At 41.8% G+C, this 23856-nt stretch overlaps 1 protein-coding gene across 3 annotated transcripts in view; it reads right to left on the bottom strand.

Moving 5' to 3' along the window:
* Positions 1 to 23856, bottom strand: part of hdac8 (histone deacetylase 8) — an 82248-nt gene that overhangs the window by 55707 nt on the left and 2685 nt on the right. For all 3 annotated transcript variants that reach the window (XR_013577337.1, XM_078547183.1, XM_078547184.1), the window contains exons 2-4: positions 20965 to 21017; positions 11350 to 11480; positions 179 to 320 (exon numbers count right to left, since the gene is read on the bottom strand). Coding sequence is in view for 2 of the 3 variants with exons in the window: in XM_078547183.1 (XP_078403309.1) it covers positions 179 to 320; positions 11350 to 11480; positions 20965 to 21017 (326 nt within the window). In the remaining variant the exon portion in view is untranslated. The remainder of the gene's footprint in view (positions 1 to 178; positions 321 to 11349; positions 11481 to 20964; positions 21018 to 23856) is intronic.

The raw sequence follows: 23856 nt of genomic DNA, 5'->3' as shown, positions 1-23856 counted from the left end.
TATCAAGTCTCTGCCCAGGCTTTCGGAAAAGGCCAAGGCCTTAAAATTAAACATTTTAAGGGAAATATTAAAAGACACAAAGGACAATTCAATTAACAAATTGAATGTTATTTTGAAATATGTAATTTTTTGATTTTCTTATCTTGCCGGAAGAAGAAATTATTTTCCAAGCACTCACTTCTTTGCATGATGCCATCCCCCAGGCCAGTTTATTGCCACTTGATATTTTTTGTCTATCAGACACTGTGCAGCTGTAAGAGTGGCCCCAGCTACTGCCGCAGCATAATCAAACACCCCCTCTGCTGCAGGGCAGTCATAACCTGAAAAATATAGAAATGGAAAGAGATAATCAAACTGAAAGTACAGTTAAACAAACTCAAGAGCAGACAAGAATCCTGATCTATGGGCAACTCAAGCACACAGGGCCTCATCACAGAACAGTTTTTTTCTCGTTATTTTTTAGTTCTTTTTCCCTCATCTTCAGCCACCATATCTTGCTTTCTTGAGGGTACCGAGTCCTTGTTGGGGTATGATTCCACAGATACTGCTTGTGCTTAATTACTCCAGACAAGCAGCCAATACTCATGTATGAGTTTTGAAAATGCATGGCTGTTTAACTGCAGGACAAATCACAACTAAGCCCAATTCTGTTCACAACCAACATGCACACTTTCAGAACAGGATAATGAGCTCTGATTTATTTTCTCTTTCTTAACCCATGGGTGTTGAAACTAATTGAAGCTGATTGTAGCACCTCTATCATTGCCTGCGCTGAGGTTAGCTACTCCAACACAGACTGATAAATTGAATCACACACTGTACAGTTTTGCTATTCACTATATAAACTCTTTGAGTTTTTAAGAAAGCCATTTCCACTTCCATTTTCAGGCTTTCAAATGATATATACCATTTCCTGAGCTGAAAGAAATGCTTATTCAATCTTCTCCTAGGCTTCTCCTGCTTATTATTTAACCACTGGTGATACATCACACATGAAATCAGAATACTTCAGCCTCCCATCCCAGTGTAACTAATTTTCCTTCAAGCAACTAATCCTTCTATTTCCCCTTCCCTGAGAGGGTACTCGTGGGAAAGAAATAAAAATCAAAGTGCAAGTCAAACCTACATCACTTATGCACAACTTCCAGTTGTCATGCAGAGTGCATGAAGTTGCTCTGCATTAAGGAGCTCAAAATGCAACTCAGCTTGAGATAATTGACTTTCTTCAGATTCAAAACATGAGCTAATGCCTCATAACAGCCTGAATTTCAATGTAATATTTTGCCAAAATGCAAATCTCCCTCCTTTTAAAGACTTTCTTTGGGTCAGTCCACACTATCTGTGGACCAAAGTAATTTACAGGTTGTTCTTTTTAAGCCTTTAAAAAATATATTTAAATGTTGGCCTTTACTGTTCTAAAAATCCAAATGAATCGCAGGGAACACATAGGAAGAGACAGTGAGTGATGGGAAGATTGGGTCACTTTAGGTTGTGTGGCTGTCTCTTTATTAACAGGTGCACAATAGTACAGGGTTAGAAACAGGACACTTGGCCATACAGCTCAGAATGGTTCACAATAACATGGAAAAACAAAGGAACATTACAGTTTAAATAAAGAGTGTATTGATCTGAAATAGGAAGGGTTTCAACAAATTGCAGATTTACATCCAAATAGAGACCACACTCTGTATCAACTCTTGCAGACCTATTTCATTCAACACCAGAGCATGAAGCCTTCATTTCTCCAGATGATCTGAATCCTGTTCCACAAAAAGCAACAGAAATGCTTTTGTTCCCCCCTTCCAAAGCCAACGTGGGGACCAGGGAGTGGGGGATTTCAGAGTAGGAAACACCAGCCTGGTTGGCCTTTGTCTTTTCCCAATATTGGCTGCTAACAGTTCCACAGAAGGTCCTTTGTTAGATCAAGTTTAAATGAAAGATAATGAGCAATTCTGTGAGCTCAAATTTCTCTTTGCTGGAATGATCCCAGCTTTCAGACAACCTGACTGACGCTAATCCTTATCTACAGAGTATTGCAAGGCACAGTGTGAGGCTGCGTAACACTTAGCAACAGGAAAAGGCTTGGCAGCTCCAGCAATGACACAGACGGACAGGCAGGATAGACAGAGCTATTCACAAATTCATTACCATAAGGAAAAAATGAAGGGGTGTGTTTCTGAGAGTCAGCCTGTTCCCAGGTAGTGCAGTAAAACAAGGTTAACTTCTTGAGTATCAAATCTCCATAGAAGCTGGAAATATGGGAAATATGGAAACAAGTGGTGGCCCAGGATGGGGAGAGGTTAATTTGCACCATTGATTACCAATGCAATCTGTTGTCTGCTCACTTGTTGATCACGTTTATTTCAAAAATACACTTTAAGCCTGTATTTTCACCTGTGTGAGAATGTCAATACTTCTGATGACTAAGAAACGTCTTCCAGTGGTTCAGACCTGGGGTCAAGGCTGGTTTTGATCTGAGTGAAAGAGCCCTGCTGCATTTTGTATATGTAGGAAGCATTCATACACTGTTCTGGTGTATTTTTAAAGTTAGCCATCTTAAAAGAAAAACATTACTTTCAAGACAAAGTACTCACTTACACACATTGCAAGGGTCATTCTTGATTTTGAGACTGTTTCCATTCAAAGAGGAAATCAACCTGCATTATAGCATGAAAACTCAGAATCACAGAATGGTAGGAGGCCATTATATCTGCACTGGAAAACTCTTTACTAATATTCCCACAGAAATATCAATACTACAGCACAGAAGAAAAAATATTTAGCCCATCAGACTTGTGGTGGCTCTGAAATAATGAAACACTTAGTCCCTCCCCACCGCCCTTCCACCCCCCACCAAATACTTATCCAATGTCTTTTGTAAAGCTTTATTTTATTTTCAGTTTCCACTACTGTTTTTGCTAGGGTATACCATATCCTAGCTGTCTGCATTAAAATACTTTTCCTAATCACTTACTGCGTTCTTTTGGCAATGCTCTTAACCCTCCAGTTACCGAATTACTAAATAGTCTTAGAAATTCTGAACATTTCTAGAAGATCTCCTCTTAACTTATGCTCAATTGAAAGAATCATAGTTTCTCCAACTCTCCTTGGATGGAAGGCTCCTATCCTTGGAATTATCGCAGTTAATCCCTTTTATAACCTCTCTGCACCCTTGTCAACTTTCCTGAAGTAGGGCACCCAAAACTGGTTGCAATATTCTAACTGTAGACTAATGATTTGCATAGATTTAGCATTACCATTTGGTTTTTATACTTCTGCATCTAAATATAAATGTAAGAATCCCATCTTTTAAAGGCAGCTTTATTTAAGAGCACTCATATTTTTTAAAGCTTTGTGTAACTGAATTCCTAAGCTCTTCAACTCCTTTTAAAGTTTTACCCTTTAGTGCATTAACCAAGCATTTTCATTCTTATGCAAAAATTATCAAAGTTTTCTCCTTCCTTACCTGCACTCCAGTTTCCACGGGCAATCTTTTTTTAATTCATTTACGGGATGTGGAGATCACTGGCTAGGTCAGTATTTATTGCCCATCCCGAGTTGCCTTTGAGAAGGTGGTGGTGAGCTGCCTTCCTGAACCGCTGCAGTCCCTTTGGTGTAGGTACGCCCATAGTGCTGTTAGGGAGGGAGTTCTAGGATTTCGACCCAGCGACAGAGAAGGAACGGTGATATATTTCCAAGTCAGGATGGTGAGTGGTATGGAGGGGAACTTCCAGGTGGTGGTGTTCCCATGTATCTGCCGCCCTTGTCCTTCTAGATGGTAGCAGTCATATCCTACAGCCTCACTGCACACAGGCCTCTATCAACACTTCTCCATCCCAGCTACTAAATGGCACAAAAATGGCTGAGGGACAACTCTTTCCAGTTCTTACACCCACAACCACGGGGAGATCTCTTGCCTCTTCCCACTGTCACTATCGCATTACATGATAGTATTTAACTTGTTTAGTACCCCTAGGACCAATCTTTGTCCTTTCACCCACCCTCAGTCTCCTCCCTTCCTCTGTTTAAGTTCCCTCAACTCTAACAGTGGGTGCATTTTAGTGTCAACGACAAAGTATTTGCTAGTTTAAAGTGTTCACTGCCCATCCTCTGGTAATGCCAGCTCTTCGTTTTCCTCACTGAGCATGAGATCTTTTCTCAAGCTGGCTTCCAAATTCCTGGACTTCTCTGGACATCGAGACTACAGTTCTACATTGGACTACACATGTGCATCTCATCTATTGCTCATTTGCTTAAATTAAGTAACTTTGTCCAACTTAAAGCCCATCCTCCACTGCTATTGTTACCTGCTGAGCCTGCGGTTGGCATATTGGTTTGCTGCTCTGCCTAGTCTGGTTCCTGACCAGAGATTCATTCTCCTGGACTGACGTACATTTCTCAGATGCTTCTGGATTACATGGCAACCTCCAACTTTGCTAACCTTTTCTGTCCCACAACCGGTTCTACACATCTCCTGAACCTTCAAGCTCATGGAAATACCTACCGCAGTGTGTCCTCCTATACTCTACCCTTCAAACAGCTTCTGGACTCACTCACTAATCATGTCCATCCCTGAATCTGGACAATAGTTAGTTTATGTTCTGTGCTGACCACACTCAACTGTCGTCAACTTTATGTCAGCACAGGTCTGGACTCCCTCCTATTGTCTCATCTCTAATTTCCCATTTACCACCAGGATTAGCATTCACTGGGGGCGAATCCACCTGCCTCCTTCCCATCCAGTGGACTCTACCACTGGATCTGCTATCACTGTTCCACTACATATTTCCATCCCGAATGTTCATTTACAAGGTCCTTGCCATCCATTAGCTTAATGTGGATCAACATCATGGCCTTGATGAAAGCCTAACTGAGATAATACATGCCTCCTAAATGAAGCCCCCTCATATGGCTATATCTTCTACCACTTGTCCCACCTAAACTGCTGCAGTGGCAGTGAGGCTCTTGTCAAAAAAAGGAATTATCTTTTGTTTTGTGCTCTTATTTTTTTTTATTTATTAACGGGATGTGGGCTTCACTGGCTGGACCAGCATTTATTGCCCATTCCTAGTTGCCCTTGAGAAGGTGGTGGTGGTGAGCTGCCTTCTTGAACTGCTGCAGTCCATGTGGTGTAGGTCCACCCACAGCGCTGTTAGGAAGGGAGTTCCAGGATTTTGACCCAGCGACAGTGAAGGAACGGCAATGTATTTTCAAGTCAGGATGGTGAGTGACTTGGAGGGGAACTTCCAGGTGGTGGTATTCCCATCTACCTGCTGCCCTTGTCCTTCTAGATGATAGTGGTCGTGGGTTTGGTAGGTGTTGTTGAAGGAGCCTTGGTGAATTCCTGCAGTCCATCTTGTAGATAGTACACACTGCTGCTACTGTGCGTCGGTGGTGGAGGGAGTGAATGATTGTGGATGTGTTGCCAATCAAGCAGGCTGCTTTGTCCTGGACGGTGTTAAGCTTCTTGAGTGTTATGGGAGCTGCACGCATCCAGGCAAGTGGGGAGTATTCCATCACACTCCTGACTTGTGCCTTGTAGATGGTGGACTGGCTTTGGGGACTCAGGAGGTGAGTTACTCGTCGCACGATTCCTAGCCTCTGACCTGCTCTTGTAGCCACAGTATTTATATGGCTAGTCCAGTTCAGTTTCTGGTCGATGGTAACCCCTAGGATGTTGATAGTGGGGGATTCAATGATGCTAATGCCATTGAACATCAAGGGGCGGTAGTTAGATTCTCTCTTGTTGGAGATGGTCATTGCCTGACACTTGTGTGGCGCGAATGTTATTTGCCACTTGTCAGCCCAAACCTGGATATTGTCCAGGTCTTGCTGCATTTGGACATGAACTGCTTCAGTATCTGAGGAGTCACAAATGGTGCTGAACATTGTGCAATTATCAGCGAACATCCCCACTCTGACCTTATGATGGAAGGAAGGTCATACCGTTTCCTCCTTTGAGCATCTCATCTTGCTCCACTCCTACTTCCTCTCATTTAAAATTCTCATTCCATATTGTCCATCTAAGTACTGACATGAAGTTGTGCTTTATGCCAAAATATGATTTTTAATCCACCAGCTGGAAACATGAATTGAACTTTTAAGGAGCAGACTTGTTTAAAAGACAGACTAAGTGACTTGAACTCACATTCAAGATGGCTACTTAGTTTGCATTACTGTACAACTGGATGTCCAAGGACAATGACCTTAGATAGGTGTGAGTGAACCATGTTTCCTATTCCGTTAGCACAATGTCCAGATACTCAACTGGGTGGAGACAAACCATCAAACTTAATTACTTGAGCCATATGACCCTGGCTAAGAGGGGGAATTCCCAGACCTGACCTAATCAAATTACAACTGGAGTACACAATCATGTTTGAATTACTGTTCAGTTGGAGGGTAGTCACATGACAAGCCATGCCAACCACCAACCGCACCCCCCCCCGCCCCGCCATTGTATGTTTTAAGCACATGTTTTCTCAGCAGAACTGACGACAAGTAGCTGAGAATGATCATTCTCCTCTCTCTCTCTCTCCACCAACTTGCAAGCTTTTGGGCCCTCTCTGCTATTGTTTGACTCTCTTTTCACTTGCAGTGGACAAAGATTTTAAGGAAATAAGTCAACTCCATAGCTGTGTCTCCAGAAGCACAGATGGATCATCCATCTGTAGTTTTAAACTGCCTCAACACTGAAAGTAAGACCACCTGATTCAACCTGAAGCTAGCTGAGTCACTAAACTACAGACTGTGAATTCCGTTTTAACTTTTATGGACTCTAATGTGACCAATCTACCCTTCCCCACTCTGTAATCTCTATTTGTGCATGCGTGTGGATTTCGAGTGTGTGTGAAAGTCTGTGCATAGTCTATTATGTTACTTAGCCTGGTTTAAGTATAATAAAGCTAAACTCTATCTTTGTTAAACTCTAGAACACCTGCCCTATTGATTCTTTTATGAACATAGAACGTAAACGGTTAAGTACTTGCTGAACTGGCAAGTATTTCCTTTTCCAACAAAAAACCTGTTGGGGTCAAATGAGGAGAGGGCAAAGAGGGGAGCCACTCGACCCATCCTCATCTGGTTGTAACAGTACCATGACAATTTTCTCACCAAGATATCTTCACTGCTTTCCTCCCTCAGCACTGCTCCGAACGAATCCTTATTCACGGTGACTTCAACATCCATCTGAACTCATCATACTTTTTCTCTTCCAAGTTCAGATCCTTCCTAATCTGTACCGATGGCCATTCCTCTGACCTTGCCATCTCACACTCACTATTCCTATTGTGTCAAGCACAGGTAAGATCATTTCGGAATTTCTGATCACTTTCTTTCATCGCTCTCCATCCCCCTTCCTACTTCCAACCTACTTCCTTATGAGTCCACCCACAGGAAATCTCTCTCCCAATTCACTTACAATTGTCAGCACCCCAACTGTTTAGCCTTTGAGCCTCCACACACACATTTCTGCAGCCACCAATCTGCTCAAGTGCATCCTCACCCCACCTTTAATGTCATGGCCCCAATTAAAAACACATTATTTTCTCTCATCCTGGTCAATGTCCTGGTATAGCCCTCATCTCCACTTCCTTAGATCCTGGGAAACAGACTTGTATATATAAAACGAACAACTGGTTTAGCCAAATCATTACTCGGCAACCATAAAGGAACAGCAATATATATTTAAATTAGGATACCGTTTGACTTGGAGAAAGATCTGAAGATACTGGATTTCCTATAAGACCATTACTCATCATCCAGTTGGGCTGGGATTTGCTAATTTATTCTTTAAATGCATCATATTTAATCTCAGGAGTAAACTTCTATCCTACCTCTTTATGGCATGGGATAAAAATGGTTATTAACCAAGGTTAAAACACAGGGCTTCTCCTAGTACCATAATTGTCTGTAGTTTTGAGTTTGGTTGTGGGATGAAGTATTCTTATTTCAGATTCTGCTATACTAACTTCCAATGCAGTTGTGTTGTGAACCTTGATGACACACAAAAGCCAATGTATAAATTTATTTCCATAGATGCTGCCTGACCTGCTGAGTATTCCAGCATTATTTGTTTTAATTCAAATTTCCGGAACCTGCAGTATTTTGCTTCTGATTTTTACAAATTTTGGCAGTTGACTCTTTTAATAATAAAAAAATCACAGAGGTGAACTAGCAATGAAATGTTTTGGCATACCATTACACTACACAAGACAACATTGTGGATTTATGCCCAGCAGCAACTTAATCCTAAAACTTTGCAGAGACACCAAGGTAGGTCAGGTGCCACTCCACAATGAAGGAGAGGAACACAATGTATTAAGATTATTGGGTGATACAAGTAATCTCCCTCAACTGCACTCACTACTTCTCACAGAGCTATCAGTCAGCGCTAAGGAATCTGTGCCACTCTGGATCAGCAATCATAAAGCCAGCCTTGGAACCACTAGCATCAGCTTAGTCACAGTTTGTGCCTCCAGCCAATGCAAAAATTGAATCTCCACAGGAGGGGCACAAAGCTCAAATAAATTAATTTCTTTCTGCCAATTATTAGAAAAAAAATCTATGCTCTGAAATTCACATGAAATGCTATAACCTTAGAAGCTAGTGTCCTTCAATACTATTCTTTAATAAGTACATATAGCAATGAAACAGACATTGTGGATCCTTCCAGAGATTGGTAATTAATGCCATCTAGTGGCTTGCGACAGTAACATATTCGTATTTGGCAAGCTGATAGGAATGCTCTTCCTTTCTGTGCATGCATTTGCAGGAAGGTTTGTCTTCTAAATCTGCATTTATAATGTGGAACTTTAATTAGTATAGCAACAAGAAATGCACAACTGCAGCAGGAGGATGATAACCCCTATATGGTTTGACAATAAGAAGTTTGCCAGGAGCTGTTTCTCAAAAGTTCTTTTTTAAATGCTCTTTTTCCAGCTCCTAAATTCATTCAAATCAGATGCAACAGATCAATGCATAGATGTCAAATGTCTATCTAAATCAATCATCCATTGGGAGTATACGGTACACAATTAATTACTACTCAGACAGAAACAATTTACAAAAGCAGCACAAATCTTGGATCATTGCAAAATGAAAGAGTGTTATCTTTATGCTTCCTGAACAGTAATGTTCAAAAAGATTTTCTGAAACTCAAAGGTTTAGGAAATGAATGTTTGATTAGCTGTTTGTTTCCAAGTACAACTCATACACAGATTAGACACAGATATTAGGAAACAGCAAAAAAATCAACTTAAAGCTTTCACATTATGTGCACCTGTCACTTAAAGAGAATTCAAAAACTTCATTCATTAATCTTTAAGAAAGCAGCAGGAGGAATCAGGAAGAATCAGATGCACAGGCTTTCACTTTCAACCTGCTCAATGGATGAAAATCATTCATTCCCAATGGATAACATTTCTACATATTAGACTACTTCCCATTCACTTTTATACAGATCTCACATACCACTATAAATGTATATTTAAATTCCATCCCATTACTTCTGTGTGAATTGCATTTTTAATCAGCATTTTCTTCTTTGGTGGTATACCAAGTTCTTGATTGAGATATGCATTGTGGGACAAAGAAAATGAAATTATCTTTAATGTATCTACAGTTTTCAGAAAGCTGGATACAAGCAGAACATATCCTGGCAAAAGCATTGCATTTATTTGAATTCAACTCTTAAAACATATGGACTTAATCAGAAGAAAAAGCCTGCGGAGCAACTAGAACATGAAATACATTTATAAGACATCAGAAAAGCTAGAAAAAAAGACCAGCTGGTCCATTGAGTCTGTCCCATTTAGCCATTTTAAGCAACACAACCCCCAATTCCCCACCCACCAGCAGCCACATAATCTCTCAGGAGAGGCAAACAACAGATTTAAAAACCCGAGGGCAGTTCAGGGAAAAAGATGAACTGCTGCTTTCATAAAATCGCACTGATGTACCTCAGTTTATTGTGGCGTTGAAGTTACAGAATTACTGAGAAATAAAGAAGCATAGCAGGAGAATACGAACACACTGTGACACAGACTGCATCCCTATGATCACTCTCCCAACAACCCAAGTTCCTGAGCTCAGTCGCACTATGGAGTGGGAAGTTGCTAAGCAGGGACTAACAGAAGGAACAACAGTTCTTTTCAGTCTGCACTTAATGAAAGTTGAGGAGTTGTCGAGGAAACCCACAGGAAAAAAGAGGCGCTATACCATAACATACACCGATGGAATACTTCATTAACTTTGTCCTTTTGTCCTGGTTTATTACCCAATCCAGACCACTGGAATCAAATGACAAGTTTTCTAAGTGAAGGAATTCAGCGGTCTCAAATCAATCCTTTATGGTCATTAAATCAAAGCGCAAAATTTTCACTGATTATCACCATCAAGTGCATTAATTCAGCACTATTATTTTATTAAGTTGGCAGGGCTACTCTAGAGACCACAGACGTGGCTAGGGTAAGAAATGTACAAGTCACATTGGTGAAATAACAGTGCCTCTTGACATTCAATGACATTACCATCGCTGAATCCCCCACTAGGAACATCTTGGGGGCTACCATTGACCAGAAACTGAACTGGTCTAGCCATATAAACATTGTGGCTACAAGAGCAGGTCAGAGGCTAGGAATCCTGCAGCAAGTAACTCACCTCCTGGCTCCGCAAAGCCTGTCCACCATCTACAGGGCACAAGTCAGGAGTGTAATGGAATACTATCCTGGATGAGTGCAGCTCCAACAACACTCAAGAAGCTTGACACCTTCCAGAACAAAGCAGCCCGCTGGATTGGCACCCTTTCCACAAACATTCACTCCCTCCACCACCGACGAACAGTGGTAGCAGTGTGTACCATCTACAAGATGCACTGCAGAAACTCAGCAAGGCTCCTTAGGCAGCACCTTCCAAACCTACAACCACTACTATCTAGAAGGACAAGGGCAGCTGATACATGGGAACATCACCACCTGGAAGTTCCCCTCCAAGTCACTCACCATCCTGACTTGGAAATATATCACCATTCCCTCGCTGTCATTGGGTCAAAATCCCAGAACTGCCTCTTTATCAGCACTGTGGGTGTACCTACACCACATGGACTGCAGCAGTTCAAGGCGACAGCTCACCAACACTTTCTCAAGGGCAATTGGGGAAGATCAATAAATGCTGGCCTAGCCAGTGACGCCCACATCTCACAAATGAAAAAGAAAACAGAGATTAGTGCAGAATGGAAAGTACTTTACAATTGACCTATTAAAGCGAACGGTTCTTAATGGTGACAATCCTTCAGAAGAAGGAAATTACAAAAAAGCATAAACATTCAAAAGAGACAGTCAGACTGCTCACCTATTCCATACTCTGCAGACTCAGGGTCATCATCATCACCATCCTCACTGACTTTCTGTAAATGCTCCAAGTAGGCATCTGTATGGAACATTGCCATTTCTTCCATAGAAGCTACTCGGGGTTTGACTACCCTGTTGTAAACAATAAAAGCATCAACTTTATGATTTTAGGCCTTATGGAACAAGTATACTGGAATATAATTCTTTGCTAAAATATGAATTAGCTTCTAGGGTTTGTCCATCAGCCTCAATGTCTGACTTGACTGGCGAGCACCTCATCCTTAATAGGCACTCAATATTTTCAAAATGCAGCATAATTAGTAGTCAACTGGCTAGATGATGATACAAAACCTATACTTAATAAACAAGTAGCCATTTGTGTGTTCCAAATAAATAAGTGCATACCATTAAAGCCTACATATTTTTAGAAAATGTGGAAATACTAAAGTTAGCTACTAGACTGAACTCAATACTCAACACGTAAACTCAATAACTGGTGTGGTAAAGAACTATGCAAACCAGAAAGGTCTGTGCTGGATTAACTGATCTCAATAAAGGCTGCAATTGGTATTAGTGTTCCCAAGTCAGGGATGGGAACAAAACAGTTAGCCAGGTTCCCACTGTTGATCCTACATCAAATAATCTGCTGGAAACAAATGTATATGCCCTGCCGATGGTCACTGCCTAGATTCAAGTACAGACCAGTACATGAAAAAACATACCATTACTTTTGTTTCCAATACCAACTGAAATTAAATTCTACAATTTGTACCAGAAGGGCAAATTTCGTCAATATGGCAGACTATTTGGAGCAAGTTTAATGGCTAACCCTACTAGGTGGAGCTGAAACCAACTTTGAATACAATTGGAAAGTTTTTAACAATACGATAAAAATGTGGAAGACAAATATGTACCCACAGTCAACAGAATGGAATGTGATAAGAGAAAGGCAAGGTGGCTGACTGTCATGTACAAAGTCAAATAGGATGCAAACAAAAATGTTCTTCAAACTAAAGACATCTAACATTCAACTAAATGGAGTGAAGTACAAGAACAGCTAAAGAAAACAAAGCCTGCTATTAAATCAGCTAAAAGGAGAATTGGAAGTGTAAATGTAGACAATTATGGAAGTAATGGGGAAAACGTTTCAGTTACGCAAAGTGTTTTAGAACTGTCAAAGACTGTATTGAGCCACTGAAGGATGCTCCAGGACAGTTATTACTCGTTGACTATGGCAGAAATATTAACTTGAGTATCTTGCATCGGTCTTCACTCTTTAAAAGGATGCTCTACCGTTCGAATGAAAAGGTAATACTAATAACAAAATTAGTATTTTAAAATTAGATGACCATATTGTTTTAGATTGAATTAAGAACCTGAGAATAAATAAGAGCAACCGGGCCAGATGATATCCACCAGACAGTCCACAGAAAGATGGGACAAGTGCTGTTTAAGCCCATTGCCCATATTTTTAACAGCTCAATTCACTCTGTGTTATCATCTTTAAAAAAAGAAACAAGACAGATCTGGGTAAAATACAAGGTTATTAGTTTGACAATAATAATGCTTGAATAAATCACTAGGGATGCAATACATAATTACTTGGAGAGAGAGGGGCTTATTACAGATATCCAACATGGTTTCAAAAAAAAAAGTATGGCCATGTCTTACAACTTTTATTATTTGAGGAAGTCACCAAGATGTTGGATGAGGGATGCTCAGACTTCAAAAAAGCCTTTGACAAGGTATCGAACAAGAGGTTTCTCTATAATATAGAGGTCTCTGGTATTAGTGGTAATGTATTGTCCTGGATAGAGAACTGGCTGGAAGGAAGTAGGCAGAAAGTAATTATAGATGGAGTTGGAGTTGTTTGGAAGCTGGGCACCAGTAGTGTCACGCAGGGATCAGCGTTGGAATGTTGCTGCTTACTATTATTAATGACGTAGATGGAAACGTGGAGAGCATGATCTGCAAACTTGCAGATGATACTAAAATCTGTGCAAGTGTTAGAACTGCAGAAGATACTTTATGGCTTCAGGTGCATCTTGACGTGTTGGGGGATTTGTTATGATCTCGGTCGAGACCAGGATGTTATTTTAAAAGAAGAAATTCAAAATCCCAGTTATTTACTGTAAGAACGAAGCCACAAGATTCCACGGTTTAATGAACTCTTGCTATACAGGAGTCAAACAAACCAAACACTAAATACTATCTTAGATAACAACCTATATTCTAAAACCCAACATAAATTAAACATGAATTAACAGACAAATTGCAGTTGATTATAAATTATAAAGTACACATGGGGGACTTCAATTATCTATATATAGACTGGGATAGGAATAGTACAAAGGGACAAGAGAGGTGAGAATTCCTGGAGTGTGTTCAAGATAATTTTCTGCAGCAGTATGTTTCTGGTCCAACGAGGACACATGCACTTTTGGACCTGGTTCTGCGAAACGAGTTGGCCCAAGTGGATCAACTATCAGTGGGAGAGCCTCTAGGGGACAGATCATTGCATCATAAGGTTTAGGTTCATCATGGAAAAGGACAGGGCACAATCCAGAGCAGGTGTAATTAATTGGGGGAAAGCCAACTTCGATGGGATGAGAATGCATCCGAGCCAAGTGAGTTGGAATCAAATGTTGGCAGAAAAGACGGTGGCTGAACAATGGGCCACCTTCAAAGAAAAGGTATTGCAGGCAATGTCAAGGTATATTCCTTTGAAGGGGAAAGATAGGACAAATAAATCCAGAGTGCCCTGGATGACGAGAGAGAGAAAGGTGAAGATGAAAAGGAAGCAGTGCGCGTATGACAGATGTCAGGTAGAAAGTGGAATTGAGAATCAGGCTGAATATAGGACCAGAGGGGAAGTGAAAAAACTAATAAGAAAAGCAAGGAGGCAGCATGAAAAGAGGCTAGCAGCTAACTTAAAAGAGAATCTCAAGGTCTTCTATAAGCATGTAAATAATAAAAGGGTGCTAAAAGAAAGATTAGGGCCAATTAGGGACAAAAGAAAAAGGGGACTTGCATGTGGAGGCTGGAGAAATAGCGGAAGTATTGAACGAACGCGTTGCATCTGTCTTTACATAGGGAGAAGATGCTACACAGGCTGAGGTGAGAGAGGAGGTAACTGGTACACTAAGAAGGCGTTAGAAAGGCTATCTTTACTTAAAATAGATAAGGTACCAGAACTGAATGAGATGTACCCAAGGGTACTGAGGGAAGTGAGTGGAAATTGCAGAGGCACTAGTGATAATCTTCCAGTCTTCCTTCAACACAGGGGAGGTGCCAAAGGATTGCAAATGTTACGCCCTTTTTCAAAAAGGGTTGCAAAGATAAAGCTGGCAACTACAAACCAGTCAGTTTGACCTCAGTGACTGGGAAACTTCTGGAAACTATAGTTCAGGATAAAATCAATAGTCACTTAGACAAGTGCAGGATAATTAAGGAAAGCCAGCGTGGATTAATTAAAGGAAAATCATGCTTAACTAACTTGGAGTTTTTTTGAGGTAATAGGGAAGGTTGATAATGGAAACACAGTTGGTGTGATGTATGTGGATTTTCAAAAGGCGTTTGATACAGTACAACAGACATGTGAGCAAAATTCTAGGTAATGGAATAAAAGGGAAAGTAGACACTTAGATAAGAAATTGTTTGAGTGACAGGAAACAGAGAGTAGTGATAAATGCTTGTTTTTCAGATTGGAGAAAGGTTTGTAGTGGAGTTCCCCAGGGGTCAGTGTTGGGACCCTTGCTCTTCCTGATATGTATTAATGAACTAGACCGTGGTGTGCAGGGCATGATTTCAAAATTTGCAGATGATACAAAGATTGGAAATGTTGTCAACTTTGATGGGGAGTCTTGAACTTCAAAAGGACATAGACACGTTAGTGGTTTGGGAAGACAAGTGGCATATGAAGTTCAATGCAGAGAAGTGCAAGGTGATCCACTTTGGCATGAAGAATATGGAGAGAGAGTATAAAAGAAAGGGAGAGGCTCTAAAGGAGGTGCAGGAACAGAGGGACCTCGATGTATATGTACATATGTACTGAAGATGACAGGGCATGTTGAGAGAGCAGTTAATAAAGCATATAGTATCTTAGGCTTTATTAATAGGGGCATTGAGTACAAGAGTAAGAAGGTCATGTTAAACTTGTATAAGACTCTAGTTAGGCCTCATCTGGACTCTGCGTCCAGCTCTGGGCGCCATACTTGAGGAAGGATGCGAAGGCATTGGAGAGGGTACAAAGGAGATTCACAAGGGTGATTCCAGGGATAAAGAACTGCAGCTATGAGGATAGATTGGAGAAGGTGGGACTCTTTTCCTTGGAGGAAAGAAGCCCAAGAGGAGACTTGATAGAGCTATTCAAGACCCTGAGGGGTATGGACAGGGTAAATAGTGAGAAACTGTTCCCACTCAAGAAAGCGTCAAGAACTAGAGGGCACAGATACAAAATAATTGGCTAAAGGAGTAAATGTGATGAGGGGAAAAATTTTTTCACCCAGAGGATGGCTGGAGTCTGGAACGAACCTCCTGAAATGGTGATGCAGGCAGGTTCGATCGAGGTATTCAAAAGGGAATTGGATTGCTACCTGAAAAGAAAGAACATGCAAGGTTACGGGGATAAGGCAGGGGAGTGGGACGAGGTGGAATGATCTGAAAGCCAGAGCAGATTCGATGGGATGAAAGGCCTCCTTCTACACTGTAAAGATTCTGTGAAACGGCAGATACAACTAAGACAGATCTTACAAATTGGCTCAGTATTCCACTCAGCCCATGTCATCAATACCAGTCACAAAGTCCTTCATAGTTTTGTCTTCCTCGTGAAGAATTTCAGTTCCATTTTTACTATGATTTAGCCTGATCCCCAGCCGACAAGAGCATACAATTAACCCGAATTACATGGGCACACACCTGCAGAACCTCCTCAACTTTGTTTATGAGGGTCTGGATGGCGTAGATCCACCAATGTTATCTTCAAATAACAAACAGCTACAGCAACTGTATATTTGCCTATTCTCAGCTTCTGGATCTAGCCTCCATTTTGTTCAGCCTGCTTATACTGCACTACTGGAATTATCATCTGAGCTCTGAGTCCTTTTATAGGGTTTCAACCAGCTTCAGTTTCCCCAGAGGTTTTGGTTTTCAATATCAGTTTCAGTTTCCTTAGAAACCAGAAGGGTCAGTTTCCTTTCCCAATTTCCCTTTTTAGTTTCCCTGAAAAGCTTTGAGATCACGGATTCCATCACACGTCGGACTCATCACTGGCAAGTGATGTTGAACTTGAATAAGTATATGCTCAACATACATATACCCTTCAGGAAAAAAGTATTAAAGAAGGTGGGAAATAGAGACAGGCGTGGATGTTCTTATACCTAAATAGCTAAAGGTTCAGATGAAAGAACACAGGCCCAAAACGTTACCTCTATTTCTCTCTCCACAGATGCTGCCAGACCTGATTTATTTCAGATTTCCAGCATTTGCAGTGCTTTGCTTTTGACCTGCAAAGGTTCAGAAGCAATGCTACGAAACAATGGGAAAAGCAAATAAGGTGTTCCAGTGCATTGATAAGACAATTGAACATTAGAAAAGCAAACTTTGATCAGACCTCAGTTGGAATATCACGTCCAGTTTTGGTCTCCTCACATGGTGGTTCATATTGGAAAGGGTGCAAAGGAAAACTGCTGGACTAATCCCCAGTTCAGATCTTTGTTATCAAGTTAGGCTAAAAGGACTTGGACTCTACACTTTAGAGAAGGGTAGACTTAGAGTTGACCTGCTCCATATTTAGCAGGTGGTGAAGGGAATAGATTGCATTCAAGTTGACAATTTGTTCTCATTAAATAAATTAGGGAGGACCAGGGGTCATGATTTTAATCGTAAATGGCCAGATCTAGGTTATATGTCAGGAGGTGTTCTTTTCCTAGAGAACAGTGGAGATCTGGAAGAGGCTTGTGAGACTAATGTTGATTCACTTGATTTAATTCCAGCAAGAGCTAGGGTAGAGGTCTCCTCACACAAAAGGCAGGTACTACAAGGAATTATCAGAGCCAGAGCAACTGCCTGGACTAGTTTTGATCGCTTTGAGGGGAGCTGGGAGGTCGGAGAGGAATTCCCCAGATTTTACCCCATCCCCCTCCCACCCCCCAACTCCATTGGCCTGGGTTTTTTGCTTATCTGTTTTCCTCTCTCAAGATATCACGTGGTCTTTGGCTGGGGTGGGGAGTGTGTTCACTGTATTACACAAAATGTCATCATTGTGTGGGACAGGCTGGATGGACCAGAGGGTATTTTTCTGTCGATTATTGTTTGTATAACAGAGCACAAACAACATTTACAAAACACATCACAGCCTCAGTCACCACCTTCTGAAAAACTGACGAGGAACTGGGAAGTTGGATAACAAATCAGTGCCTGATCCCAATTTGATCTGATCATCTGAATGAAACAAGAACCAAGCTTTGAATTCTGTAAATTGCCTCTTCATAGTAACAGCATTTTCACTAAAATGGAACAGGCAACCTTCATGAATTGCAAAGGAATATATATATTTCTTACTTGAGAGGGCATGTGAGCTGAGCTGGCTGAAGTTCACTTGAATTAATTAAATTAATTAACTTCAATTCACTAGGACACTAGGCTAGAGGATAGATCAATAAGAGGAGCAATGGAAGACATTTAAGAGGCTATTTTAGAATATTCAGAATAAGTATATTCCTTCTATAAAGAAATATTCTAAGGGAAGGAGGGTTAATAAAGAAGTTAAGGAAAGCATCAAACTTAAGGAAAAAGCATATAACTGTGCAAACATGAGTGGCAGGTCAGGCGATTGGTCAGAATGTAAAGAATGCCTAAAAGGTTAATCAGGAGAAAGAACTTAAGAGTATGAGAGGAAGCTAGCAAGAAATGTAAACACTGATAGCAAGAGCTTCTTCAGGTATTTAAAAAGGAAAAGATAAGTAAAGTGAGTGCTGGTCCTCTAGCAAGTGAGAATGGGGAGTTAATAGTAGATAAGAAGGAAATGGCAGATAAAATGAACAAATATTTTGCTTCTGTCTTTGCAACAGAGGATACAAAAAAAATTCCAGGAATAGCTGTAAATCAAGAGGTGGAAGAGAGAGGGGAACTTGGTGAAATTACAATCACTAGGGAAGCCTTACTGAGCAAACTGTTGGAGCTGCAGGCTGACAAGTCTCCGGGTTCTGATGGACTTCATCCTAAGGTCTTAAGAGAGTTGGCTAATGAGGTCATAGATGCGTTGATGTTAATTTCCCAAAAATCGCTGGATTCTGGAAAGGTTCCATCAGACTGGAAAGTAGCAAATATAAGCCCTCTATTCAAAAAGGGAGGGAGGCAGAAAACATGAAACTATAGGCCAGTTAGCCTGCCGTCTGTCGTGGGGAAGGTGCTAGAATAGATCATTATAGAGGTTATAGCTGGGCACTTAGTAAAACTCAAAGTAACTGGGAAGAGTCAGCATGGTTTTGTGAAAGGGAAATCATGTTTAACCAGTTTACAGGTGTTCTTTGAAGGAGTAACTTGCGCTGTGGAGAATGGGGAGCCTGTAGGTGTACTGCACTTGGATTTCGAGAAGGCATTCGATAAGGTGCCACATCAAAGGTTATGCAGAAAATAGAAGTTCATGGTGTAGGGGATAACATATTAGCATGGACAGAAGATTGGCTAGCTGGGAGAAAACAGAGAGTATGTATAAATGGGTCATTTTCTGATTGGCAGGATGTAATGAGTAGAGTCCTGCAGGGGTCTGTGCTGGGGCCTCAACTTTTTACAATTAAGCACTGACTTAGGTGAGGGCAGTGACAGCATGGTAGCTAAATTTGCAGATGACTCAAAGATAGGTAGGAAAGTATGTTGTGAAGAGGACTTAAGGAGGTTGTACACAGACAGATAGGCTGAGTGAGTGGGCAAAAATCTGGCAGATGGAGTACAATGTGGGAAAATGTGAAGTTGTACACTTTGGCAGGAAGAATTAAAAAGCTGAGTATTACTTAAATGGAGAACGAGTGCAGAGTTCCAAGGTGCAGAGGGACCTCGGTGTTCTCGTGCATGAGTCACAAAAAGTTAGTATGCAGTTACAACAAGTAATTAAGAAGGCTAACAGAATGCTATCCTTCATTGAGAGGAATTGAACATAAAAGTAAGGATGTTATGCTTCAGTTATACAGGGCATTGGTGATACCACATCTCGAATGCTGCGTGCAGTTTTAGCCTCCTTATTTAATGAAGTATGTTAATGCATTAGAGGCGGTTCAGGGGAGGTTTGCTAGATTGATAACTGGAATGAGCAGGTTGTCTTATGGGGAAAGGTTAGACAGACTGGGCTTGTTTCCATTGGAGTTTAGAAGAGTGAGGGGTGACTTGATTAAATTATATAAGATCCTGAACAGTCTTGACAAGGTGGTCGTAGAAATGATGTTTCCTCTTGTGGGTGAGTCCAGAACTAGGGGGCACTGTTTTAAAATTAGGGGATGCTCATTTAGGGCAGAGATGAGGAGAATTTGTTTCTCTCAGAGGGTTGTGCAACTTTGGAACTCTGCCTTGAAGGCGGCAGAGGCGGGGTCATTGAATATCTTTAAAGTGGAGGTAGATTGATTCCCTTGCCTAACAAGAATCTTAGGTTATTGGTGGAAGATGGGAATGTGGAATTAGTAATACAAACAGATCAGCCATGATCTTATTGAATGGCGGGGCAGGCTTGACGTGCCAAATGCCTACTTCTGCTCTTATTTCATATGTTCGTATGCACTTCTCTATTCGCATTTTTGTATTTTGAAACCAGTGCAGAGGACCACCCTGGGAGCACAGTTCAAATGGGGACAATGAGTAGCAGTCCACTGGACCAAAGTTTTGCTATCTCAGTAATTTTGGATTACTACACCAAATATCCAGGATATAAAGCCCTGGTTAGATCACATTTGGAGTATTATGTACAGTTTTGGGTACCACACCTTAGAACGGATATACTGGCATTGGAAGGAGAGCGGCACAGATTCACCAGAATGTTATCAGGACTCCAAGGGTTAATTATACGAGGTGAGTGGATGGAGCTGGGAGTATTGTAACACTAACTCCTACTGCCAAACAGGAACATGTGCCGACTCAGCAATCACTCCATCTGCCGGTGCACATGCCATTTCTCCCAACACTGGCATCACTGTTTTGTGAACATTGGCCACCTCCACTCACTGCCCCTCTCCCAACCCCCTCGTTGCCCTTCTCCTGAGCCTTCGCTGGTGAGCACCCAGGAGAGGGGTGGCAAGTGAGAGGCAGAAATCGGGTGGTGAGGGCTCAGGAGAGGAGCAGTGAGCGGAGTGATGAGTAAGGACTCGGGAGGGGGCAGTGAGTGGGTAAGAGCTTGGGAGAGGGGCGGTGAGCAGGTGAGAGAAAGGGGCAGCAAGGGATCGGGAGACGGGTGGCAAGCAGGGGTGGACAACGGGCACACACAATGTCAGCGGTGGGAGAAACTGTGTCTACGGTGACAGATGGAGTGGGTACATGTAACCGTTCCTGTTCGGCAGCAGCAAAGGCAAGTATTTTACAAGTACTAACTTGATGCCTAGACAGTTAATTCTGGTAAATAAAATGGCTATACCTCATGTATTTCAGCAATCCATAAGAAGCAATCAGAGAATGAACCATACTGGCCTAGAAGTAAAAAATAGGGATTAGTTAGGAGACAAGTGAAGATCAACAATACACTACAAAATGTCTAACAGCAACTAAGCAGTACATTGAGTGTGAACTTGGAACTGTGCTTCCAATTCCTTACACATCAATTCAACATCTTGCCTATTCCATCAGAGAAAGACCAAGCAGATGGCAGGCATTTCCCTATGGTAACAGCTGGGAGAAGACTTTAGCAGCAAGTTTCCCTGCAGTCACACTCAATAATCCCTACATGGCCAGTTCAGGAGCAAAAGTGACATGGAACAAAGAGCAGATAATCTGCATTGCCTCTGGCATGAATTGACAAACGAAAGCATATTTCCTTTCATAGTTAATACAGCATTGTAATTGGCTCCAACATCTCTGGATTGAAAACCCCACTACCGTTTCTACTGCCCACTACCCAATGTACTTGCTGTAAAATACTAGCACATGAATCTTAGGCAAGTGCAGGATAGGGCTCAGCTATTTCCGTTCCCCACCGACTTGGTCAAAGCACTGGAGAGTGCCCAATAACATGGAACCACATCCTTAGGATACGAACAGATAAGGAGAGTGGAGGTTTCGAAATTGGCGAATAGAAAAATGAAATCTTAAAACAATTCACTATTTCAAGGTTAAATTCCCTCAGCCAAGGTCAGGAGTAGAACTATCTGCTGATGATTGCAGTACTCAGTTCCATTCTCAACTACTCTGATAGTAAAGCAGCCAATGCCAACCTGTTTCAGGACTTCAACAACATTTAGGACTGGGTATTGCCGAAAACAGAGACATGCAATCAAAGCTATTCATCCTGCACTTATCAGGATAGCTCGCAAGAAAGTAAATATAAACAATACCCACTTGGAACACGCCCACACTGTAAACTCGCTTAAGGGGAAACGGTTTGGAAGCGCAATTAATAACGCTGCCAAACGTGTAGCAAATCTCTCGGACCATGAACTCTCTGAAGTTTGTTCAGAGGAGTTTGTTCTTGTGCATGGCTTCATGCCATTCTTAATGAGGGGTCCAAATTCTTTTCGATTGGATCTGCCGTTAAACATGACCAGGTAGCCCTGCTCGAAAGCAAGTTACTAAAACTCTTGTTGAATTTGTGTAAGAATAAAGAGCTGCCAGGTGGTATTTATGATAGGATTCGTCCTCACGCCTCACTGAGTCTGCGTATGTATGGGCTGCCCAAGACACACAAGAGTGATGTCCCGTTACGCCCTCTCTTACCCATGACTGGTTCTGCACAACATGAATTGACATAATGGTTGGGTGAGTTGCTGCAACCAGTTCAGAGCAAGTTTTCCCCATACACGGTGATGGGCTCCTTCACCTTTGCATAGGCCACACAGGACTTGTATATCGATAGCAACGCCATGTGGTTGTTCGACATTGCCAGCCTATTCACCAATGTACCGCTCAAGGAAGTCATAGACATTTGCACCGTATCACTATATCATGGCGATGTAGATGCACATTAATATCTGAATCCGTTTTCATTTATCTTATGAATTTAGCAATGCAAGCGGTTGAGTTCAGTTTTATCAACAACAAGCAGGTAGTGTTGTCAGGGGATCCCCGCTAGGCCCAGCTCGCTCAAGCACCTTCGTCGTTTCCATGAGAAACACATCTTCAATGGAATGACACCTAATCTTACTCCTTGCATATTTCCGATACATAGATGATACATTTGCTATATTTGAAGCGTAGCTGCATTAACGGGCTTCATCCTGTGCTTTTGAAATATAGCAGCCAATTGAGCTCCCTTCCTTGATGTGCTAGTTGAGAAATTTGCCAATGAGTTCTGTACTACTGTCTACCGCAAGCATACCTTCACTGGTCAATGTACACATTGGGACTCCTGCAGTTCCACGTGCGATAAGATTGGCCTTATCAGCAACATTGTAAATAGGGCCCGAGCCATTTGCTCACCATGCAAGCCTGATGCTGAAATAGGGCGCATCAAAGCCATCTTATGGGATAATGGCAACCCTGATCAGATCATTGCTTGCTGCAGATCGTGCAAACTCATGAATGGGCTTAAGGACATCACTTTTGGTCCTGAAAAGTGCCCATTCCACCTCAGGTTATCTTGAAGGGTAAGGTGTCTCAAAAATTTGAGCAACGGGTGAAGCTAACTGTTTCACACTGCTACTATGCAGTAGCAAAACAAGTGGTACTCCACTCACAGGATGCAGGCATCAAGCCAAGATGTTCTGCCGATCACACAAATGAGCAATGTGGTATATGAATTGCAGTGATGCCAGGTAAAAAGGCCGTACGTCTCAAAGGCTGGTGGATCATGTCAAACAGCATGTCCCTTTGGCTGTTCGCAACAGGAAGAATACTGACTATACCCAATCAGCTTGTGCTTGCAAAACTCAAAACATAGTGTCCAACATTAGATATGATTCCGCAACTGGAAAACACTTGTTGAACAACCCTCATTGTGCTAAGAGTTACACTGAAAACCAAGTTAAGATTGTCAGTCAGGTTTGCAGCGTGGCTCACTTACGCATGCTAGAAGCCACATATATTTACACACGGGGCCCTGCCCTCTACAGACAGAAGGAGCATGTCCACACCTTGCGTCTTTTTCAAAAACTTAGGGAACAGTCATTCCCCAGGGCATTGCCTTGACCAAACAGGGTTGACCTGCCCGGTTTGAATTTTAACAAAGCTGGGCAGTTAATGGTTCCATGCTGCATTCTCCATGGCAATGCCTCCACCAGCCACAGTCCACTTGCCAACCAATCAGCAATCTCTTCTCATGCAGTATAAACTGTTATTCCCCTGTTGGGACCAGCTGGTCCACCAAGCTGGTCCCATA

The sequence above is a fragment of the Cetorhinus maximus genome, chromosome 8, assembly GCF_964194155.1.
Source record: "Cetorhinus maximus chromosome 8, sCetMax3.hap1.1, whole genome shotgun sequence".
Classification (NCBI taxonomy): domain Eukaryota; kingdom Metazoa; phylum Chordata; class Chondrichthyes; order Lamniformes; family Cetorhinidae; genus Cetorhinus; species Cetorhinus maximus.
This window is presented reverse-complemented; position numbering and strand designations above follow the sequence as displayed.